The sequence below is a fragment of the Athene noctua genome, chromosome 4 (assembly GCF_965140245.1).
Source record: "Athene noctua chromosome 4, bAthNoc1.hap1.1, whole genome shotgun sequence".
NCBI classification, from domain to species: Eukaryota; Metazoa; Chordata; class Aves; order Strigiformes; family Strigidae; genus Athene; species Athene noctua.
The window spans coordinates 27,641,138-27,663,570 of NC_134040.1; the positions used below are offsets into that span (position 1 = coordinate 27,641,138).

Consider the following 22,433-nt stretch of genomic DNA (forward strand, 5'->3'; position numbering starts at 1 on the left):
TCTTGGTATCTTTTCTCAAAGAAAAACCCAAAAATAAAGTACAAAGTATAACTTAGGAGTAACCATTTGTTTCTTCTGCTTAATTAACTGAACGGAAACTTTTATGTCAATAACCTGCAGCTTTTTATTCAAACCATTAAAATTTCCCAGTCTTCTAAAATGAAATAATATATTTTTATAAGCAATAAAAGATTAAAATAATAGTAGAAATATTATAAAAAAATTAAATTCCTACCTGTCGAATTTTTAAATTTGTCTCACCATCTAAGTTAGATGTTTCAATGTAGCACATAGCTTGTGGTTCACTATTAAGAAAAAAAAATTCTTAATTTTAAATTATAATGGCAAAATTCATTAACCTTCTGTAATCTTTTACTAGTTATTTATGCAATCTTTTTTTATCAAATCTTCAGAACTAGAATAATTTACAGCCTAATCTGTAACACCAACAAATACTTTACATTTTCAGAAAAGTTTGCCAAAATCTACCTACCTTAGATGCTAAAAATGTTGCATGTAGTACATTTTCTATGTTTTTACATGAGAGGAAGGTACAGGCACAAACGCAGTGCATTTGTAGTGACTCCTACTGTAGGCAGCAGTAGTTTAGACATGAAAGTTTTCTTGTAAAGTGTTCTCTTATGAAAAAAGTTTATATTATGAGTAACATAATCACTTTTTGAAATATGTCCTTTTTATGCAATTTAAAAAGCTTTTTTATAAAATGAAAGTATTAAGTTTATGCAGAACATTAGTACCTGAATAGTTCATCTATGACATACTTACAAAAGGCTTATCGCATTTAATTTTTCAATATAATTTTTTGATGTGTAACACAGCAGTATTCTGTAAAATACTTGCAGGTTTTAAAACATCTTACAACCATTATAGAGTGTTAACTAGGAAAATAGAGATACAGAAGGACAAAATTACTTTTCTGCAAGTAGATAATAAACAAGAACAGGTCTAACAGGTCAGGATTTCTGAATTACTCCACTCAGCTCCCATTTTCTGGGCATGAGGACAGAACATCTACTACTTATATCTACAATAGAAAGAATTTTTGATCCTGTAAAGGACCAGAGGAGTCATAAAAGTCCCTTACAACTTAAAAGAATAAATGTTTACTTTCTACACCACTTCAAAGCTTCAAATATTTTCCTTCTTTCTAGCATGAAATTCAAGCATCAAGTGTTTTTTAAGATTTGATTTCTTAATGCAACAGTGGCTACTGATTTGCAACTTAGTTTTAAAATGCTTGCAGAATAAAGTTATGTAGGGTATTTAACATTTCTGGAAAGCAAAAGCATTAAAATGTGATAAATTCTTTTCATAAATTCCTTTCAGGCTAGCATTTTCTTTTTGGTGAACTTTTCTAAAAATGTAAATAACTTCCGTTTAGATTGCTTGGATGGAATCATCTGTATAGAACATTATTACAATTCTAGCATTTTTATTAATTAACAGTAAAAACCAAACAATATTTTTGTGAAGCACTTTTAAAACAGACTAAGGCAACAACGACATTTCAAGTGAGACATGCTTAATTGCAATTACTGTAGCAGATAGCAGTGACCTCCAAAGTAAGTAAGTTACAGTTAGATCAAGGCAGTCCCATTGATTTGTTAAGGAAAGACATAGCGCAGTAACAGTGCAGACAATAGCATAAAGCTGACGCGTCTAAAAGACATGCATTTTGTCACAATACACAAAAACAGCGCTGCTTTTGCCATTGCATGCAGCAGAGATTGTGCAACATCCAAGTTTGTGCAGAGGGTCCTCCACCAGTCCTACCAACATTAAACTATATTCTTTGCTGAAAATATGGAGTTGGTATAAAACATGTATATTCTTTTTAATTTGCTCTAAGGAATTAAATATATATTTAACCTGGTGTGTGTTTATTCAATGACAACTTGTCTCAAAATTTCATGGGGATAGTGTAAAAACAGGACTAAAACAAATTTTAATTTCTTGGAGTGTTATTGTGCATTAATGCTTTAATGATCTGTACATTTATTAACTGAACTCTTTCTAACTTTATAAATGTCTGGGTTCTGGTGAAGAAAGGTGAAAACAAAGCCAAGATTATCAGCGCAACAGCGTTGTTCATATTTGGTATATGAGGACCCACGTACACGTATCCTGTGCAACTAGTTTATTCTAACCTTGATGACAGACTGATGAGATCAGCTGGGAGATGTTCCCCATTGGTCACTTTCACTACTTCCCCTACTGCCACCTACACATCCCAGTTTGAAAATGGTTAGAACAGAAAAATAAGTGACAGGGAAAAAAAACAAAAACAAAACCAAACCCAAACAAATGGACAAAGACAAAAAGACAGAGTTTGAAATTATTATACAAACAATTCATGTTAATTAAAATGTCTGATGACATTTTTTTCAAAATCTATTTTAATCAGGTCAGGAATAAAAGATCTAGAATATTTTAATTTTTTACTTGAGTGGATTGTTTTACTGTAAGGCACCAATTTTAAGCTGCTAAGCACATTGATATTCTACACTAAAAATAAAAAGTTCTTATGCTTATTTCTTTAGTGACAAAGTTTTTAGCAATTCCATACATTGACTAAAAAAATAAAAGCCACAACAAAAGATTTTCCACCAACTTTTCTGAAAAGTCAGGTGACAAGAACCTCTCTATGTATACATGCTGAAAATGATTTTGTGTTTTGTTTCAGCTTTGTAAATTTCAATGTACACTGAACTAGCAAGAACCAAAAGAAATTAAATCTTGGAGGTCTGTGGCCTTCCACTGTAAGAGATTCTAGTTTCCTAAAATAATTAAGATCCTCTTATTCTCAAAAAACTGCTATTGCCTTTAAAAAGAACCAAGTATTATTAGTTTGAAAAAAAATCAGGCCCACAGGCTCACATTGCTATTGAAACCTAATATGCAATTGGGCATCAATAAACACTGGGAAAGCAAAACTGACAAGATTGCCTTCCTGGAGGATGCATGGCCATGTGGAGATGAGAGGTGGAGGCAGTGAACACATGACATTATGAAGGCAGAATTAAGAGGTAATGTAGTACAGGGTTCTTTCCTGGAAGGAGGGCTGCAACAGGACCCTTGTAATATAACTAGAAGGAAGTTTTAGCTGGAAGAAATGCCAGAACTGGGCCCAGAAAAGCAATCACAATTCAGAGTCCCCTTTGCAAGCCTGATCCTAGAAGAAAACCGCCTAGGAGGAAATTCAAGGTGAATAATGGTCATAGGATGGTGTGTTCTGACAAGGGCCATGAAGTGAGGTTAAACAAAGAGGTATCAGTCCTGACAAGTCCAGTAGTAGCTAGCTACTATTTCAATTTATCAACACGTGATTCCTTCAGAGGGGGCAAGGCTTGGAATACAGGCTTTGCAGGCAATCAGTATTTTTCTGTGTGTATACTGGAACTGGGGAACACTGTGAATCAAACATCCTCCAAATTCAAAAGGGCAAAACAGTGAAGACATCCAGGCAAAGACTCAAATTTAGGAGCTTAGGAAGATTATAAAGAAGCTGCTCTGAGAGGATGTAATCTATTTCACTTGCAAAACACTAGGGTTAGCACGACAGAAGCTATTATCAGGTCAATAGAACAAATGCTCTTACTGCATGGTGTATTGCCTGTGAAGATCTTGGTGGAGAAGCACCAATAAAATTTATAAATGATTCTTGAAGCACAGAAATAAAAGGTTTATAGATGATATTCAATACAATATCTGAAGTTATGACAAATATTAGTACTGAAGACAGACTGTGGGGAAAATTTACAGTATTATCCAGCAACTACTTTACATTTGATAATAATTTAATGGAGGCGTTTTAGAAACAGCTACACTTAATTTTGAGCTACAATAGAAGATGGAATAAACAATGTACTATACCACAGTCTGTGACAGAAACACTTAAAATCCTAACCTTATTAATTATATGTATGAGTGGATTTGTTAACTTCAGTGGGATCATATGCATTACAATAATGTGTCCTCTTGTGCCAGAAAAAAATGTGGAAATTGCATTGTAAATATCCAGTAATAAATCAAAATAAAATTGATCATATTTAAATAATCTTAAATTTAAAAAATTCTTAGAATTTATTTACTGACCTGATGAAATAGATGTTGAAAAATGTGCATCTTCCACGTAATATGTGGATTTCTTAAATAAAACTGTCCAAGGAAATGATGATAAACAACCTCTGATTGTCCATGTAAAAAGAGCCACAGCATTACATGCTATAAATTAAGTATTGCTTTCAGTGCTGAAATTATTCATAATATATATGTATTAGGGAATAAAGTGAATGTTCAGCTCAGGGCCCACATCTCATGTTCACTTTTTTTCCTGATTCAGCTATTAAGCTAGTGACTCTATCCACTAAAAAACATTTCTGTTCTCTGTAATGTATCCATTTAAATTAATTTCTATGATGCAATTTGTTAGGTACATATCGCCAACCTGGTTAAATATGGCAGTTGAAGTTCAATTTTTAGACAGATAATCAGCATTTTTTAATTAAATCCAACAACAAAATAACATACTGTTTTTCTTAGGAGTAAATTGAATGACAGTATAATTTTAAAACTGTAATTGTCACAGTTTAAAGAAACAGTGCCTGAAATGATAAAATGTCCAAATGAACAAAAGAATACACTTCAGAACAGCAGCATTTTTGTTTATTCCTTATTTCCTTGGAGCAATCACAAAAAAATAAATAAATAAATGCAGGGTAGAGAAACCAGCCTCTACACTATAAGCATCAGTGGGCATCTCTACCTTGATGAGAGCAGTACAGTGTCAGCAGGTATATACTCTTTGCCTTTTATTATAACTATATCTCCAACATCTACCTGAAAGAAAACTGGGAATTGGTTAATGGTCTCAAACAAAATATGTTATCCCTTTGTTTTAAGCACAGTAAATATTTACCTGCTGAATTTGCTAGAAAGACTGTTAGAAACTCACAGACTTGGAGAACCTATAAGGTATTGGGTACTCAAAGATCACTGGAATTCTTTGGAGATCTGTTCTTTAACAGGCCTAATCCTGACCTTCTCTATGCAGTTCTTTACTTTTGCTGGTTACTCTAAAATATTTTATTGGAAAACAGAAGTTGAGTTAAAGAAACTAATCTTCCCTAAGATCACAGTTCTGCTGCATCACACTATATACCTTATCCTTGCTTCTCCAAATGTGTAAAACAACTTCATCTGAACCTTGCCTCCAAATTACTGTGGGTCAAATTTTGTTCAAGCTTTCAGGTATGAAATCCAATAGAACTAAGGCACTAAATAGACAGCATAAGATTTAGTCCTTGAGTTACCTTTAACAGTCCCTTCATAAGTACTGCATAACAGTCTTGACAGTTCTCACGGTTTAAGCCGAAGAAGTTCAGCAAATACACAAAGTAACAAGTTTCCAGAAAGAAGTTTCTGCCCTGGCACACAAAATAATACTAAGGGACTGTATAATTTTGCCATATGCAAATACTCTTAAGTCAAAGATATTATACGAATTATCTTTCACTGAACCTAAAGCCCACCATTTAATGGCAGTTTTGCCTGACTCATGTAATCAAAACTGACTTGACTTAAAAGTACATTCTGAGACATGTATTAACATACAAAAAATAAAATACAAAAGACTATACATTTCCCATTAGACCAGTTAATTTATATTAATGACAATTATCTGGAGAAACAAAGCAGATATTAAGTCTGTGTTATGCTCTAAAAATCATCAACATAAACACACACCTTTTCCCAGTGGACAATCTCCCATGCACCATTTCGTAGTACTGGAAAAAAAAGAAGAAAAATTTTGCAGTTGTACAATCTAATTGCAGTATACAAGTATGCATTAGATTCCTTATGAAAAGCTGTAAAGTCACAACTCATTTACACAATATTTTACCACATGCTTTGTTTCTATAAATTCAGGTCAAGCATTTCAATTATACAGCACATATTCTGTGTAAGTTTTTGTACCATATCTTATTACAGAGTCAATCAGAACATTTGACAGGGTTTGAGAATCAAATAAATCTGATACAGAATGCTTATTTAAGTATCTGATCAGGATCTCATTTTTATGCAAGCAGGTCTTGATTTCAAGAAAGTGGATCAAAATCTGGGAATACATATGGCCTTTACCTCTAAGTTTTCCTTGAGGTTCTGTCCAGACTAACCCCTTTTCTTACAGTATGTGATATACATATCTCAATGATTTCTGAGAGTTGTTATCCAGCATGCTTAATAAATCTTTAGGAAGAGAGAAATTCTCTTACCCTTCCTTCCCCCAGATTAGTTCTGATATGCTTAGGGCAATAGTAAATGGAGCAGATCCCCTTTCAGGCAGTAAGCAAGGTATTTTAATGATTGTCTCACTAAGCAGTTAAATCATTACACAAAATCTATTCTGACAAACCATTTTCCTTCACTCGGAAAACTACAGATCCAGAGTGAGGACTGGTTGTAATACTGTCCTAAGGAACCCAAGACATTTGATAACTGTACCACCAACTACCTACTTCCATACCCTTGTACCAGCAGTACTGTTTGTGGGGCCATGGTATCAGATAACAGGACTGATGAGGATTAAAAATACACCTTGCATCAATCCAGATGACTAGATTTCACAAACAGATATAGTAGAATAATTGACAGTGGAGTTCTGCAGGTCTGAAATGTAAATAAGCTGCCAAAGGTGGGCAGGGGCTTCTTAAGAAGTGCTGGCTGTAGAAGCACTTGCACCGCTGAAATACATCCTAAGACTGTTCCACATGCGGTCAAGCTGACCTAACATAACACTGCCCCTACAAACGGAAGGTCCTGTTCTGCCCTCACTCCATGCAAAGGTGTGTGCCCTCATTGCTTAATGCATGCTGTCTCTGATGTTTGTTGGACCCTTTGATGAGCCAGTTTAACCCACCAAATGTAAGGAAACTGTCAGTTTTTCTTTCTGGATTTGTTTCTTGCTGGTTTAGCTGGTTAAAATCAGCTCACAAACACGAGTCAGACTCATGAAAATATGCTGAGACACCCAAAATCTCAAGTACTCTAACCCTAGCTTGATCCAATAAGCTTTTAAGCACAATTAGCATACACTGACATTCAATTAAATCCATTTCCTTATGAGAAGAAAAAAAGAAGTGGTGTTGCTATGCACCTTTTATATATTAGTTAGAGAACTTGTGCCATAAAGTCTTCTGCAGCCTGGCTTTTACACTTGTATCTCCCATTTTTCAGCTGTCTATAACAACCAACTTTCAAAAGCATGCTCCATCTTCTCTACAGAAGACTACTTCACTGAACTGCAGAAATGCACATTTCATCGTCTGACAGTGTCTGACTGTGTCCTGCTGTATATGTATGCAGCCTGAGCTAACAAAAACCACCACTAATGCAGCTTAATAAATTCAAATCCTTTTCAAAAGGTTTAATAGTAACAGAACTTTAGAAAGTTAATGACTGACTGAAGGTTAACTGAGATATAGATGGTCTTTAAATAACAGACAGATGAAGGGAAACTCATATACAGAATCTATACATCCACATGTCATTTCACTAACAATTGTGTATGTTTAAAAACAACAAAAAGTGGAGATAGATATATAATGTACTACGTGCATTGCTACTTTTCAGGGTTACAGAACTGCTGAATACGTGAAAACAAAGTAAGAGAGTACCATACTGATTAACTTTTTATTTATTGCTTTGACAATACATTTAAATATTGCTTTGACAGTACACTAGGATCGATGCTGTACTCATGGGAATCCTGCATTAGCTTAAAAAACTTCTTTCTTAGGGATATCAATATTTTATGTATCCTCAATTCACTTTCAACTTCCAAGACGCAATTTTGCATGCATCAGACACTGAGGAATTTTAGGAACAGTCACAAAAGAGCCTAATGAGAGATACGCAAGAAGAAAACAAAGTCTTTTACTGATTTGTACATTCTGGATAAGAAAAAAATTGAAAAGGCACTTCAAGATTCACCGCCACCTAAAACTGTTGGTTGCAAACTCAAAGGCTATGATGAAAGAATTGTGGATGTCTACATTAAGCTTCCCTTTGTTTTGTATGTATAGATGTTATCTGTTTCCCCAGGCCTGTTCTCTGAAGACGTTTAATCCCAGTGCTTTCAGTCAATAGTTTCCCTGTCCTAATCTCTCTATACCTCCTACTGAACTACATGCTCAGTAGTTTCATAAGTTATCTTCCCCTCCATCTCCAATAAATTTTACAGTAAACTTTAAGATTTATGTACAATTTAGGTAGGCTTTAAAATTTTTGTTTTAAATTAGAGACATTTCGAGTGGTTAGCAGTGATAAGCAATTATGATTATCTTCAGTCAATGGCTACAAGCCTTCCTAAAAAACTTAAGGTTAAACTTTGTTATCTATTTAAGTAAGATTCCATGCAAGAATCTGCTCTTTGTGGTAATTTTCATACTTTTTGCAGTCAAATTCACATGACACTCATTCCTACTACTGTTTATAAAACCAGGATCAGCTCTGGATAGAGAGGCCTAGCTCAGAACACGTAACATGAAAAGTTAAAGAGCAGTAAAGCCAGAACTTAAACTTTGGACTTCCTACCCGACAAGCATGTTTAGGGCATATTAGCTAACATCTCCCTCATTTTCTGAGCTAAAATAATCCTCTGGATTTAACACTTTTATCATTTTTTAAAAATAATCATCATATTCCAAAGTTTTGGGTTGGGTACACTGGCTAAATAGCTCATTATCTCCAATCAAACCATTAAATTGATTTAAGAAAAAAACACACAAACAAAAGCAAAAAACTCCATTCATCTTTATCCAATTTTGAAGCATCATCAAATGTTCCATTTTCTGACTTCTCCTTCCAATTCTAGAGTTTTCCAAAATCTAATTATTCAAGATTTGCTGGTTGAATAAAATTATAATTAGAAATGTATACACTTTTCATCACAATCCAGGCCCACCAAATATAGTGGTGATTACAATCTTTTAAAGAGCTACAGCATCCCCTGTGTTAAATGAGTAAATTTTCAAGTTTCTTAGCAACCTCATGAACTTAATCTAGAGCCATTTTGTGGGACAAATATGACTGCAAACTTATTTCAACTGTTTAGATTCCAAATTTGGAAGTAATCTGCATAAGCATTTTCCCACTCAATTACCTATCAACAGTCTAGATTACATTTCCACCACTTGCAAAAAATTCAAAAAAGCAACCCCACCCAACCCACAATTAATAGGTTTTTAAAAATTTCCTACCTTGAGTTTGTTTCTTGTTCACTGCATTATCAGCTTTATGCCTTTTCTAAATTAAAAATGCACAGGGGTTAAACAATTCCATGGACATGATAAAGCTTTCACACTTAAGATAAAAATCACATGTATTAGCCCCTCCCACTCATCAGTTCAACAAACAGATGTAAAAAACATTTTAAATAGGACTATGGACTACTTGCATAGTTATGATCATCAAGAAAGTCACACCCAGTTCCAGGCTAATTGTGTTGTACTAAATTGCCTCTCACAGGCAATCACTATCTAAACACATCAAGGAAGTGGTCCATTTGTGTACCAGAACTTTTCCCTTTCCTGCAACTGAGAGTAAAGATCACGGAACCATTCTTCATACAAATGTCTTCTACAGATCTGAAGTCAAGCAATAACTGTGTAAGCATATGACTTCATTTCCACATTAAGTGCCTGTAGACTTCAGCAACAGTAAAAAACAGAAGAGAAACATACAAAGAAAAATCCACAAAACCCTCCACCCTAAACGGGCCATGATGTTTCTCGGTTTTAATACAGTTGTGAGAAACCTTTTGATACAACTACTAACCACCGGCATTTTCAAGGTATAAACAAACTCAGCTGCAAAAATCTTAGGAGACTACTAGTTTAAACATAGTGTTTAAGAGTAATGTACTTAGTTCTTCCTGAGCAGGAGCATGATTTTGAAAATTAATTTAAACAGAATTAGCTGGTTTAGGTTAACCCTTTTGAATAGAGCTACAGAATTCATGCCTTTGAAATACAATCAGAAACAATCTTGTAAGTTGAAAGAAAAGTAAGTTAATTAAGGGATTTATTACTAATAGAATGCCGGTATGACTCTGAGCTAGCAGCTCTTAAAAGGCCACCTTATCACTTTGCGAAGACTAAGTTATTATTTTTCTACTAGATTTTCATAGATTATCAGCAGATTCTCCTTTCCAAAAGATGGCTGATCTCACAGATAAATAACCTTTGATGAATGGAAAGGCAAAACATCTTGACCAAAGCAGATGTTTATTTGCCCACAGGGAGAGTTTCCTTCAGCTTGAAAAGTTTGATGTCAGTTGCTTTCTGAGCTATGCTGGGTGACAATCATTGGAAATTTTATGACATTGCACATCATAAATTTTGCTAGCACATCTGAAGCATATTCATGGACAGTATGTGTTTTCCATATAATGTCTCCTGATAACATCTTCCACTTCTTGGAATTTCACTCCAGAAAGGAAGCATTTGGTTCCTGAAAGTATTATTTTGATAAGTATTTGTTGATATTGATATATAAGAGTTCCATCCACAAGACAACTAATCTTGCTTAATGTTAGATGAGATAGCCATTCCTAGAGATATCAGATATCTCACTGTGTAAAGAAGCTAAGACATAATGAAAATTAAAGGTTAAGGGAAAACACACTAAATATTTTACTATGCATCAAGTGGTCAACTTTCACAGGAAAAATAGTACAGCTGTCAGTCAGCCAAATACTCTGGCATGATATAACCAGCAGGCAACATTAGATTTCAAAAAATAAGCAAATAGTTTTGTCTGGACTATGGTCTGTAAAACTCAACTGTGCAAGTGAGAAATTCATAAAGTGAGCATCAGCTGTGTATACACGCAAACACACACACATATATATACACACACAGAGCCTTTAAATTAGGAGCTAAATTCTCCCATTCAGTTTCAACTAAGTACAGCAGGAATTAACTATGTCCTGAGGAACTGTTTTTCTTTCTGTTAAGTTTACATTATCTGATATGCCTTTAGGTACCTCTGTAGTATTTAGTAATGAGAAATTTATTGTTTTAGCTGATACACACAGAAAACCCTAAACCTGTTCCCTGTCTTCCTACACACACCAAACTGTACACTTCAAGTTGCAAATAGCAAATGGTACAAACGAATGACATAAAAGAAAAATGAGTGGATGAGATAACTTTAAAGAGGACACTTTGTACAGTAGCAGCAGCCTCAGTTTTATATTTGCCTAGACACCAACAGATGGTTTGTCTGTAAGCATTGACAGCAGAATGGTTAAAAATATCTGAAAGAACATGAATTGATTTTGTTTATGCAAAGAGAAAGCAACAAAGACACTTAAGGAGAAATTGACTATTGGGCAGCAAATACTAGAAATGCAAAACAGAACAAAAACATTTGGTGGAAACATCATTGCCTCTTGCAGGACCACTCAACCCTGTCACTCAGGAGCAACCCAGGGGGACAATATAACCTGCCTACATCCATTCACAGAGGTAACTGAGAAGATTGAGTTTACTGTTATCAGCAGGAAAGGCTGCCCAGCCACCCTCCATTTCAGAGCTTTGCAGCTCACTGCTCTTCCCCTTGATTATGTTTCTGCACATTGCAATTCTGCTCAAGCACAATAAATGTGATGCTGCCAGAAAGCCTACTATTTGTGTGCAGGGAAAGACTACACTACCTGCAACCTTTCCAAAAATTAAGAAAACAGCTCACAACATCTAAAAAAGAAAAAAGAAAAAAAGGGAACACTACTCCTCTAGTAGACAAAGCAATCTGCCATATAGTGATGTATCTAACTTCTTGTCCTCCATGTAACATTCGCAGAACTAAAACAGGAGAGGATGAACCAATTCTTAGCATCTACAGTGATTTGGTAAATGATCAAGACTAGTTCCTTAGAAACAAGAGTCATCTTCTGAAAGACTCTCAATTATGTTATGCAAATTAGAGAGACACGTTCTACCATATGCTTTCAGTGAAGAGCAGGCAGGAAAGTACTCAGAAAACCTCAACATCTTCTGTATGAAGTGAAACAGACCCTGGAAGTCCTTTCAATACCCACAGATTAGAAGTCGTCAGACGGTACACTTCCAAGCCATGACAATATCCCAGCTCTTTTAAAGCTTTCACTCAATGCAAGAAGAAAGCAGAAGATCCACTACCACAAACAGTGACTGGAGAGAGCCAAGGAAAGCTTGGTGTAGGTGGGGGCACCTGCCTGACAAGGACAAGTGTTCCATGACTATTCCTGGCCATCAGGCATCAGCATATCCCACCTAGCACCAAGACATAAAAGACTAACAATAAATTGCATTGGGCTAGAGCAACAAGAAAAAATGAAAAAGGCTGATTCCCCTTGCTGTCTACTAAAACATGCAATAATGTCACAACAGTGAAATCAAGCATTTTATGCATGTGACTTTAGAAACAGAGAAATGCATCAGATGCATGGACCTGGATTTAACAACTGGTGAAAATCCATTTTTAAAACCTAAAAATGGCACATCAGTGACCTGTACTCATTCACCTAAAATGCATCGAACCAAACAGATTACTATTCTAAACATACTAAAAAAGTGTCACATTATAATTATAGTAGCAAGTTAAAAGATACTTTTTAGAAAGGTCTAAGAATTTAGTCATGAAACAAAAATCCATCTAGTTCTGGGTAAGGAGGACAAGTGAAAATGCTTGAGACTATGCAGCCTCCTAGATCCTCAAGCCTGAGTTCCTCAGGGCTTATCTTTTTTTTTTTTTTTAAAGGCACCTCAAATAAAGATGTAAAAATAAGAATCCTGGGAAGATTGTTTTTTTAATCCTACCTTCTTCATGAACTAAAGCCAGAAGTTCTCACAATTTTTCTATAAAATGTTAGTCTAGTATTCATTCACAGATTGATCTTAAACCCAGCTCACAAGTATCATTAGTGGGAGTAAAGGACTCTACCCCTGCAGGAAGGAAAAAAAGAGTATTTTTCTAACCAAATTAATAGAGGTTATTTGGTTTTAAAATAGATTCCACTTGAGATGAATTCAGTAGCTTCTTATCGTCTTTTAGCAGAGCCCTTGTTTGAGTAAATTGGCAGTATTCTGGACTTGACTGGCTTCTGTGGAGTCTTTGGTTCCAGTTCACACTTTAAAAATATGCTCGTCCTTCATTAATAAGAAGTGTTTGAATAGAAGCCATGTATGTAATAAACACAACACTGTTTTACTACGCTGTCACTTGTACATATAGTAAATACACTTTCAAATCATAATACCATATTCTAAAGATTTCACCTTCCCAAGTATGTAGCTTTAGAAGCTTTCAAAAGCATCCAGAAGGCAAGAATGGTTCAACAGAGAATACATTACAAAAATTTTGTTGAATGAATCTATGAAAAATTTGAAAGCTATTTACAAAATATTGCTAGTAAATACTTACAATATCCTCTATTATCTCCTTCACTGCAGCGACAGCTAAAATAAATAAAAGAGGGACCAATGTTGTGTAACGGCCTGTTGGTGATACATCTGGTATTTGCTATTAAAAAGAACAAGAAAAAAATTGTTTACGTTTCTGGTTGAAACACATTTTTAATACAAGAAGCAGTACTTTCTGTGCAAATATAGACAAGGCAACTGGATTCACTTTTTAGACATGGTATTGATTATTTCCAAGAGAGGATTATTATCTTCAATTCAAAAGAAGCTGATACAATAAAACAACATTTGCATTTTAAATAGCAGTAACAGTGGAGTTACATCCAGAGGCTTTAGTGTCTGGAGAATGTTCACCTTCCTTTTCTGTGTTTCAAATTAGAATATGTATTTATAAAATACAACTAACTTTTTCAGTTTAGATTTTTGTTAGAGTGGACACAAGTCTAAGCTTGGGGAGGAGTGGCTGGAGCTGTCTGGAAGAGAAGGATCTGGGAATTCTGACTGACAAGAAGCTGAACATGAGCCAGCAGTGTGCCCAGGTGCCAAGAAAGCCAACGGCATCCTGGCTTGTATTAGAAATAACATGACCAGCAGAAGTAGGGAGGTGATAGTCCCCCTGTACTCTGCACTGGTGAGGCCACACCTGGAGTATTGTGTCCAGTCTGGGGCACCTCAATATGGGAGAGATATCGAGGTGCTGGAGCGAGTGCAGGGGAGGGCAAAGCAGCTGGTGAAGGGCCTGAAGAATAAATCCTATGAGGAGTGATTGAAGGAGCTGGGACTGTTCAGTTTGAGGAGGAGAAGGCTGAGGGGAGACCTCATCACTCTCTACAGCTACCTGAAAGGACATTGTAGAGAGGTTGGTGCTGGTCTCTTCTCACAGGTGATCAGTGACAAAACAAGGGGGAACGGCTTTAAACTGCAACAGGGGAGGTTCAGACTGGACAGTAGGAAAAAAAATTTTCACAGAAAGAGTGGTCAGACAGTGGAATAGGCTGCCCAGGGAGGTGGTGGAGTCACCATCCCTGGGTGTGTTTAAGGGTCGATTGGATGAGATGTTGAGGGATATGGTGTAGGGGAGAACTTTGCAGAGTAGGGCTGATGGTTGGACTTGGTGATCCCAAGGGTCTTTTCCAACCTGAAGGATTCTATGATTCTATTTTTACTTCCTTACAGTTTTAATCTCCAAGGGATATTTCGTATCATAGTAGTTACTAACTGACAAATTTCAAATATCTGCTTTCTGCCAGACTATAGAAAGAAACCCATTTTTGCCAAGCAGGTCTGGGCACAGATGATGCAAGCAAATGCATATGTAAAACAAATGCTGAGAACATGCAGCTACTCAAGTGATATACATGGATGATTATTCGTAATAATTTTTATATTGACTATAGTTGTTAATGGCAACATTGACGAGTGAGAGGACTGCTGCCTTAACAGACTTATAGTGGTTAATATGGGCCATATGACTACAATGAGATCTTTGCAAGGATAGAGTACACTAACTAAAGTGGTGCCTCAATGTGCTTAGCAGATATCCTCAATTTCTGAAAAACAGCCAATGTTATGTATGAATGATATACATTTCTTTTTGCTACCACCACATAGTGCATTTGAAAGAAAACAGGATGTTATATGTACATATGCTATGTTTCTTGGAGTAAGACCAATATAGATCTATTTTCCAGGTTACTCTAGGCCACATTTTTCAAGCAATTATGTGGAAACGAGGCAGAAGGTTACTGCTGGGTAAGTATCTATGTACTGGCTACAAGAGAAAGGGATCTATCACTTCTCCAGCTATTCCTACCCTTTCTCTCCTCCCTACATGTATGATCAAAGTTCCACATTCCACTTACAAATTATTTTCCAGGCAAAATATGAAAGCAAAAGGGGCACCAGCCTGTACCCTGGTTCCATTACCCCGTATTTCTTACTCCTGCCACTGTGGTCTCACCAATAGCCTGACAGGAAATGGTGAACTTCTCCACCCCAAACACCTACCTGCCAGCCTCTCACCCAGCCCTGCCAAGCTTCAAACAGCTTCTAAACCTCACTAGCTTGACGTGCACAGTGGCACCACAAGAAATGCTGCTGGACCACTGGATTAGCCTGAGATGCCAGGTGGGGTCAAAGGGCTGTTTATTAAGAAGTCACAGGTTTGCAGGCAGACAACCTAATTAAACACTGAACTTCAGATTTTTTACGCTTAGAAAACAGCATAAGATAGCTGTACAGACATATCCTAAGAAACTGCTCCAAGCACTTAGAGTGGAAGCAAAGAAATATGAGTAAGTACTGAGGAATAAACTTTCACTTGCTGAAACATCTGAAGTGAGAGAAGAAAAAGTACACATGGTAGTATATGTGCCATTATTTTAGTAATTTTTTTGTTTGCTATGTCAATTCCTAACTCTATGATCTCTACAACTGGCAAATCAACACATTCTAAAACATGCACTGGAAATTATGCAGAAAATGTGTTTTTATCAAATATGATTAAGAACACAGAACTAGCCAATGGTAATTATCACTGCACATGCCCACAGTTCAATTTTCATTCATCATCAGCTATTGCATTAATAGAACACAAAACCTCATAATCTGCTTTATCAACTAGAATTACTGCAAAATTAAAATATTCTCATATATCTGCAAAATGTTATATACTTTTTCAAAAATGCGTCAGTAAGCTTGGTCACGGATAGCCCTTTGAAAACATACTGAATGAAGCTACAGTGGTGGTATAGAAAAAGGCTGTGTGCTTTCTTCCGAGCCAGCACAGTTAACCAGCTGGGATATGGGAAGTAGCTGCTACAGCAGTGGATTCCCCTGTTGTTTTTCTTCAATCTAGACCCAGCTTCAATCCTTACCAGCTACACTTAAAGAATAAATAATCATTTCTCTCCAGCTGCAATTCCTACACCTCAAAAACAGATTACAGGATTAAATTTCATAAAGTTTGGGGTTTTAGGCAGTATCCTCCATTAAGAGAAATGTCAGCCACAGGTAACATTTTTCTATGTATGCTAGATATTTTTAGCTGGGATTTTCCTGCCACACCAGTCTTTTTTCACCTGACAGTACTTCAGCTATACTTAACCTGTTTTACAGGAAAACCTATGTGTGTATGGTGTTATCTCCAAGGAGTAAAAAACCCCACAAACCCAAATATTTATTAAAGGTATGTTTACACAATTCAGATATTCTGCAAGGTTAATGAGCTCAGAAAGAACAGTAGACCAACCTCAGTATCTCTGCAAATGTCTATGTTATAAATGCTCTTAGCAAGTTTCAAACATTAGCATCTTCTTGTTGATCTTACCTGAAGTAATGCAATAAAAAGAAAAAATGCATTAGCAGCTCTTCTGAACTGGGAATAAAGGAACCTTGGCAGGAATGTGATTATGTTGTACTTTGCAGTGCTGAGAGAAAAAGACAAAAACAGGCGCTATTGTTACAGTAAAAAATATTCCTTCCCTCTCAGTTATACAAGCTTTCAAATTAAACAGAACCTTCTGTGATTTCTGTGCTAGCAAACAGATTTGTTTTGGCTGAAACAGAAACCAAAAGACTTATACAGAGACAGTCCTGCAGGCAACCACGAACCAGCTAACCCAGGGAAGCACCACCACCCACAGAAACTGTTGCAAGCTTCCATGTTGAGGCAAGAAATTCCCTTGTCACCTCTGCCTGACCTGTGGGAATCAGTCAAGCCCTACTGCCACTCAGTTACAGGCAACGAGGAGAAGAAAAAAAGAAAGATAAGCTAACAGTCAGGCAGTTGCACCACTGTTGAGGGAGCAGGTAGGGCAGGCTCCAGCCCTGCAGGTCTTGGGCCCAGAGAAGCACCCTACCCCACAAGCTATGGCATATGCTGGGCAGGAAACTCTGCACAACAGCTCCAGTTCAGACAAAATTCTTGAGGAAAGAGGTATAACAAGCCTAATGAGGAGGGTGCTAAGTCAGAACTGAGGAGCTGTGGAGCTTCTGCGCTAGGTGTCAGTTTGCACGATTCAATGCAAAAAGCCCCAACAACAGGATCAACTGAATTTAAATGATGCATTTAAGAAATGATTAAAATTATAAAATTCTATTGAAAGATTTAAAAACTACACCCTTAATTGAATGGAAAGTTGACTTTATTTTTAAACTGATAAATATTGGATATTGTGTAAGTTTTTTCTAGGCTGGAAGAACAGAATACAGTTTATCCTAGTGTAATGATTTCCGCAAAGCCATCATCACAGAATGTTTGAACACCCAGTTCTTTGTCAGCCTTACATTTAAGAACAGACTGCTACCATCTAAGGTCCTAAAACAGTAAGGAAATAATCATGCCAAAACCTGAGAAACTGAAGACTTGGAAGTCTATTTTAACCCCTTTCAAAGTTAGTAATATTTAATTTCATATAAACCAGTCAATTTAAATGTGGAATGAATATATTCTGCAAAAAGCTCAGCACTGTCAAGAAACAAAGGGAAAGACAGAAAAGGCACGTTGTGTATGCAAACAAAAAGCATTATAAAGTATCTCAAGTCCATGAAAAACACCATGTTATTCTCAATGTCTATAAAATTTCTGCATATATCAAAAGTATTTTCAGAAAAACATACCTACTTGGGACAGGGATATCTTTGCTATTCATTTACTTTGAATTTTAACAACAGAATTGAGGATGTTTTCAGATCTAAATATAGATTATTTATGAGTATTCAGTGCATTACTTAAAATTCAATAAAAACTAACAGAGAAGCTGCACCATAAATCATCACCAGAGTCCTAAAGCCCAAACTCAAAATTAAAGCAACCACAGCATCTTTGCAGCTGGTTGACAGTTTCCAAAGCACCAGCAATGCCATACTCAAGAGAAGCACATCCACATTAGCATCCAGCTACCAGAATTATATTCAAAGATGAACTAAACTTCCACTGAACTGAAAGCTGAAGAACAAATTCATACTTCAGGGGTATGCTGATTGTGCAGCTGTAAAGGCAACTCTTTCCCAATCAAGACCTTCCTCACCCCATTCTTAAAAATTTGGAAGGTCGCCTTTGTAATTGAAACAGCTTGCTGCTCTCAGTCCACTTCATTCCCCCCTCCACAGTCTGAGACTCTAACTAGTGTCAAAGGAAATGGCAGAAGCAGAATAAACAGTCTTCATTTTTGCTACGCTATATGCAACGTTCTGAAATTCAGTATGTATCAACAAAAATACCTGACATGATTATTGCAGAATTTGGTTAGCTGGGGCTGATTGATGAATATAGTTCTCAGTTCCTCTTGATCAGCTAGAGAAGTTTTCTCTGAAACATCATCTGTTTTCTCATAGCCTGTAAAAACACAGCATGATTTTCCATATAAATAGATATACACAAGATTCAAGGCACTTAATGACAAAAAAAGACATCTATTGTGATTGTGAACTCAATGCATTTGCCATTTCTTACAGTAACAAGTAATGTTCATTTAAAAACAAAAGAGTTCCAGTCTTTCAAAAAAATTTTAATTAGATATGAAGATAAAAGGTATATAGTCAATATCGTCTGTATATGGTAATGAATAATAACTGTAAATCTGCTGAATTCATGAGTACTCTTAAATAGCTTGTGCCACTTTATGGCAATATGAACTATGGTCTATTGATTAATCAGAATCCAGAAATGAGTATACAAAAAAACCCACATTAATTTTTCCACTTCTCCCAGCTTGATCTTGAGTTAAAAACCTGCAAAATTCTGGAAATTACTTCCAATACGAGGTAAATGTTTTAAAAGAAAGATGCCAAGAGAAATATATGAATGCTAACATAAAAAAGTAAGAAGTTCAAGAATGTAATTCAGAGCAACATGTAGCGAAAAATGTAGTTCTCTGACAAATAAGCATTACACACTCAGAAGATCTTTATATTGTACAGAGATCATTCAGCAGATCAGTTTTCAAGTTTTGCATGTCAAAATTTAACATTGGTCACTGCTGAATTTACAGGGAAGACATATTTAAGGGATATTTATTATAACCTTTATACAATTCATTTAAAACTATTTAATCTATGTTCCTGCACTATGTCTGCCCAATATACACATAACACACTTTCCCCTTTGTGCTTCTTTTAAACTAGTGTTACACACATGCACACATCCTATAGTAGTGTAACAGTTAGGAGTTTGCAAAAGAATGCATAAATATGTAAATTTCTTATAAAAACTTTATGAAAATTTAAACATTAATCTCAATGGTAGAAAAAGGGTTTACCAAGAGGATGTCTGAACAATGAAATTAAATACAAAATCATGTCTCGTATAGCCACCTTAAATCAAAATGATTCGATTTGTTTGCACAATCACCTGTTCTGAGAAGGACTCATTGAAAATTCATTGTAACAATTAAAACGAAGCAGACACAGGAAACCAGTGTAAGCAAACATAGAAAACTAACGTAAACTACCCTACAGTGAGATCAGTTATATCCTTCCAGTTCTCAGGAACTATCTCCAGATCATCATGACCTTTCAAACATAACCAAGAGCGGCCTAACAGCGAGACCTGCCAGTTACCACTGCACTCATGAATGTATCTGATCAAATCCCATGGACTCATGTATTCCCAGTTTTAAGTGTTCCCAAACCTGGTCCTCGCTCCAGACTTTCCCACTGGTATCAGGAACCTGTGGTTCCTGAAGCTGATCTTAGCAGAGACCAAAGTGAAGAAGGTTCCAAGTACTGCATCCTCTTCTGTGTCCTTGGTCTCCAGGTTCCCTGACCCATTCAGCAGCAGGCCCACACTTTCCATAGTCATTATCTCCATGCTGTTACATCTGAAGGAGAACAAGAAGGGCTTCTACAAGTTCTTGACTGGATGGGCTTTGGCTTTGCTAACCCCAGCCCTCTATACTCCTCTCCAGTCATCTGTCCTTACTTCCAGCTCTCGTATGTCCTTTTTTTACATTTGAGTTTTGTCAGGGGCTTCTTGTTCATCCATGCAGCTCTACCGCCACCATTGCTCGATTTCTTGCTCATCGACATGGACCAATCTTCAGCTGGGAGGAGGTGATCCTTGGAAAGCAAGACCACTAAGTGTTTGTTGGTTAATGGGATACCATTCCTCCACCTGGTATAAGTTTTCTGCATGACACTAGCCAGATTATTCCCAGAGAAGCAACATCACTATATTCTTCATTTTGTGTGGGCTTAACTTGAAATGGTATTATTAGAGTTACAGACATTCTCAGTACCTGCCTCCACTAGTCAGAGAAAGCTAAGCTTTGTGTATATTCTTCTATAAGCTACGAGGAATTTTGTACCAACTTGCATCATAACTTTTATCTGTAAAAGGGGATACCAATGTATTCTCTCTCAAGACTTTTCACTAATGTTTTGTCAATCTCTCAGCCATTACAATGATGATCACAGGCTTAAGTAGTCTATTCAGGTTTCAGCTTGTAAAGTAAAACACAGGCGTGGCATAAATCAGCCACCAAAAAGTTATAAAACAGTAACAATAATCTATGTGTGTATAGCTTCTTGTTGAATAAGCACTGTTCATTCTGTATGCCAAATAAGAAAGATACATGGAAAAAGATAATGTTAGCTTGCAACTGAATTCATCATGAATGCACGTTAAAGATAATTAAGGTTGTACATGAGAACTTAAAGCTTATTACTAGCACATTCTATAAATCCTTACAAACAGGTTATGCAAAATCCAAGTCATCCTCCAGTTCACTGCCCACTACATATCCTATTATATCAGAACATGTATTTCAGACACTACCTTGCAAGGTCAAGTCTCCACACACTGTGCAAAAACTTAGCAGAAACTTGTCATTTCATGCCATTTCCCATGCAGAATTCACAGATTCCATTACACTGCAGGAAATCCCCACTACTACATTCTTCCACTGCACTTTCTTTATTCCCTTCCTTCCAGTCTCCCCAGTGAAAGGCACACATCCAACAAACTTCTATTCAAATTTCAGTATTTATCTCCAAAAGACCCTTCAGAGGAACGGCGGCCAGTCTAACAGACTGGACTCACCTGAACAAGTGTTCACACAATACTCCTTGACTCAGGAAACCACATGGGCACACATGGCTGACTAAGCATGCCATTTCCTATTCTTGTCATTACCTCTCTTTGGAGTGACAACCATCGCACAACTGGCTACACATGACCAATCACATGTTTATACCTGACCAACCCCAAAGCCATCACACAGCAAGCACAACCGTTCCAGGTGTAGAACACTTACTTTCCAGTTGCTTGATGAAGGAACAAACATGAAGTATGGTTCCTGTGAGAGCACGTTGATGGAAAAGTTGGAAACTATCATGTTAAAATACCAACCTAGCCTAAGTTCAGGAAATAAAGAGTTCACATATACTACCTTAATTTTAAGGCATTTGTTATAAAACATAACAGTGTAAGTCTTGAATACTGACAGTGCTAGAGTTAAAGCAAATGTTAGCATCCATTAAACACTATATATTAACTATTTGTTAAAAGAGACTGTGAAACTATAGACATTTATTTTCATATATCAGTATTACAGCATTTATTTTTTCTCCTTTAATCAAAATGACAGCAAAAAGGTGCTGAGGAGCTTCATAAACATTCACCGCCTCACTTCCTACTACCTCGAATTCACTATTTTCAATTTTCACTTGAAAAGCAACCTTATGAGTTATGTTCTGATCCTCACATGTAGCCCTCTATACACTGCAGCTTCAGTAAAACCAGCTATCCTGCCCTAGGTGCATTATACTACCGTGAAAGCTTTAAAGGTTACAAATGTCCTATCACCTCCCTGCCTAAACTTTAGAATACCGTCACTTAAAAGTACACAGACTAAGCAGAGCTCAGTATCAACGAGATACAATTTTTCCTCAGTGTTTGTCTATATGTGTATATATACAGAAAAATATCTAAAAGCTGATGTTACT

At 36.3% G+C, this 22,433-nt stretch overlaps 1 protein-coding gene across 2 annotated transcripts in view; it reads right to left on the reverse strand.

Moving 5' to 3' along the window:
* ATP8A1 (ATPase phospholipid transporting 8A1) overlaps nucleotides 1–22,433 on the reverse strand; it is a 126,988-nt gene that overhangs the window by 97,633 nt on the left and 6,922 nt on the right. Inside the window, exons 2-8 of one of the 2 annotated variants that reach the window (XM_074904721.1) lie at nucleotides 18,711–18,825; nucleotides 16,816–16,915; nucleotides 13,489–13,587; nucleotides 9,282–9,327; nucleotides 5,767–5,807; nucleotides 2,169–2,242; nucleotides 236–305 (exon numbers count right to left, since the gene is read on the reverse strand). In XM_074904721.1, coding sequence (XP_074760822.1) covers nucleotides 236–305; nucleotides 2,169–2,242; nucleotides 5,767–5,807; nucleotides 9,282–9,327; nucleotides 13,489–13,587; nucleotides 16,816–16,915; nucleotides 18,711–18,825 — 545 coding nt within the window. Of the gene's footprint in view, nucleotides 1–235; nucleotides 306–2,168; nucleotides 2,243–4,786; nucleotides 4,861–5,766; nucleotides 5,808–9,281; nucleotides 9,328–13,488; nucleotides 13,588–16,815; nucleotides 16,916–18,710; nucleotides 18,826–22,433 lie in introns of both variants that reach the window. The other variant, XM_074904722.1, reaches the window with a different exon arrangement.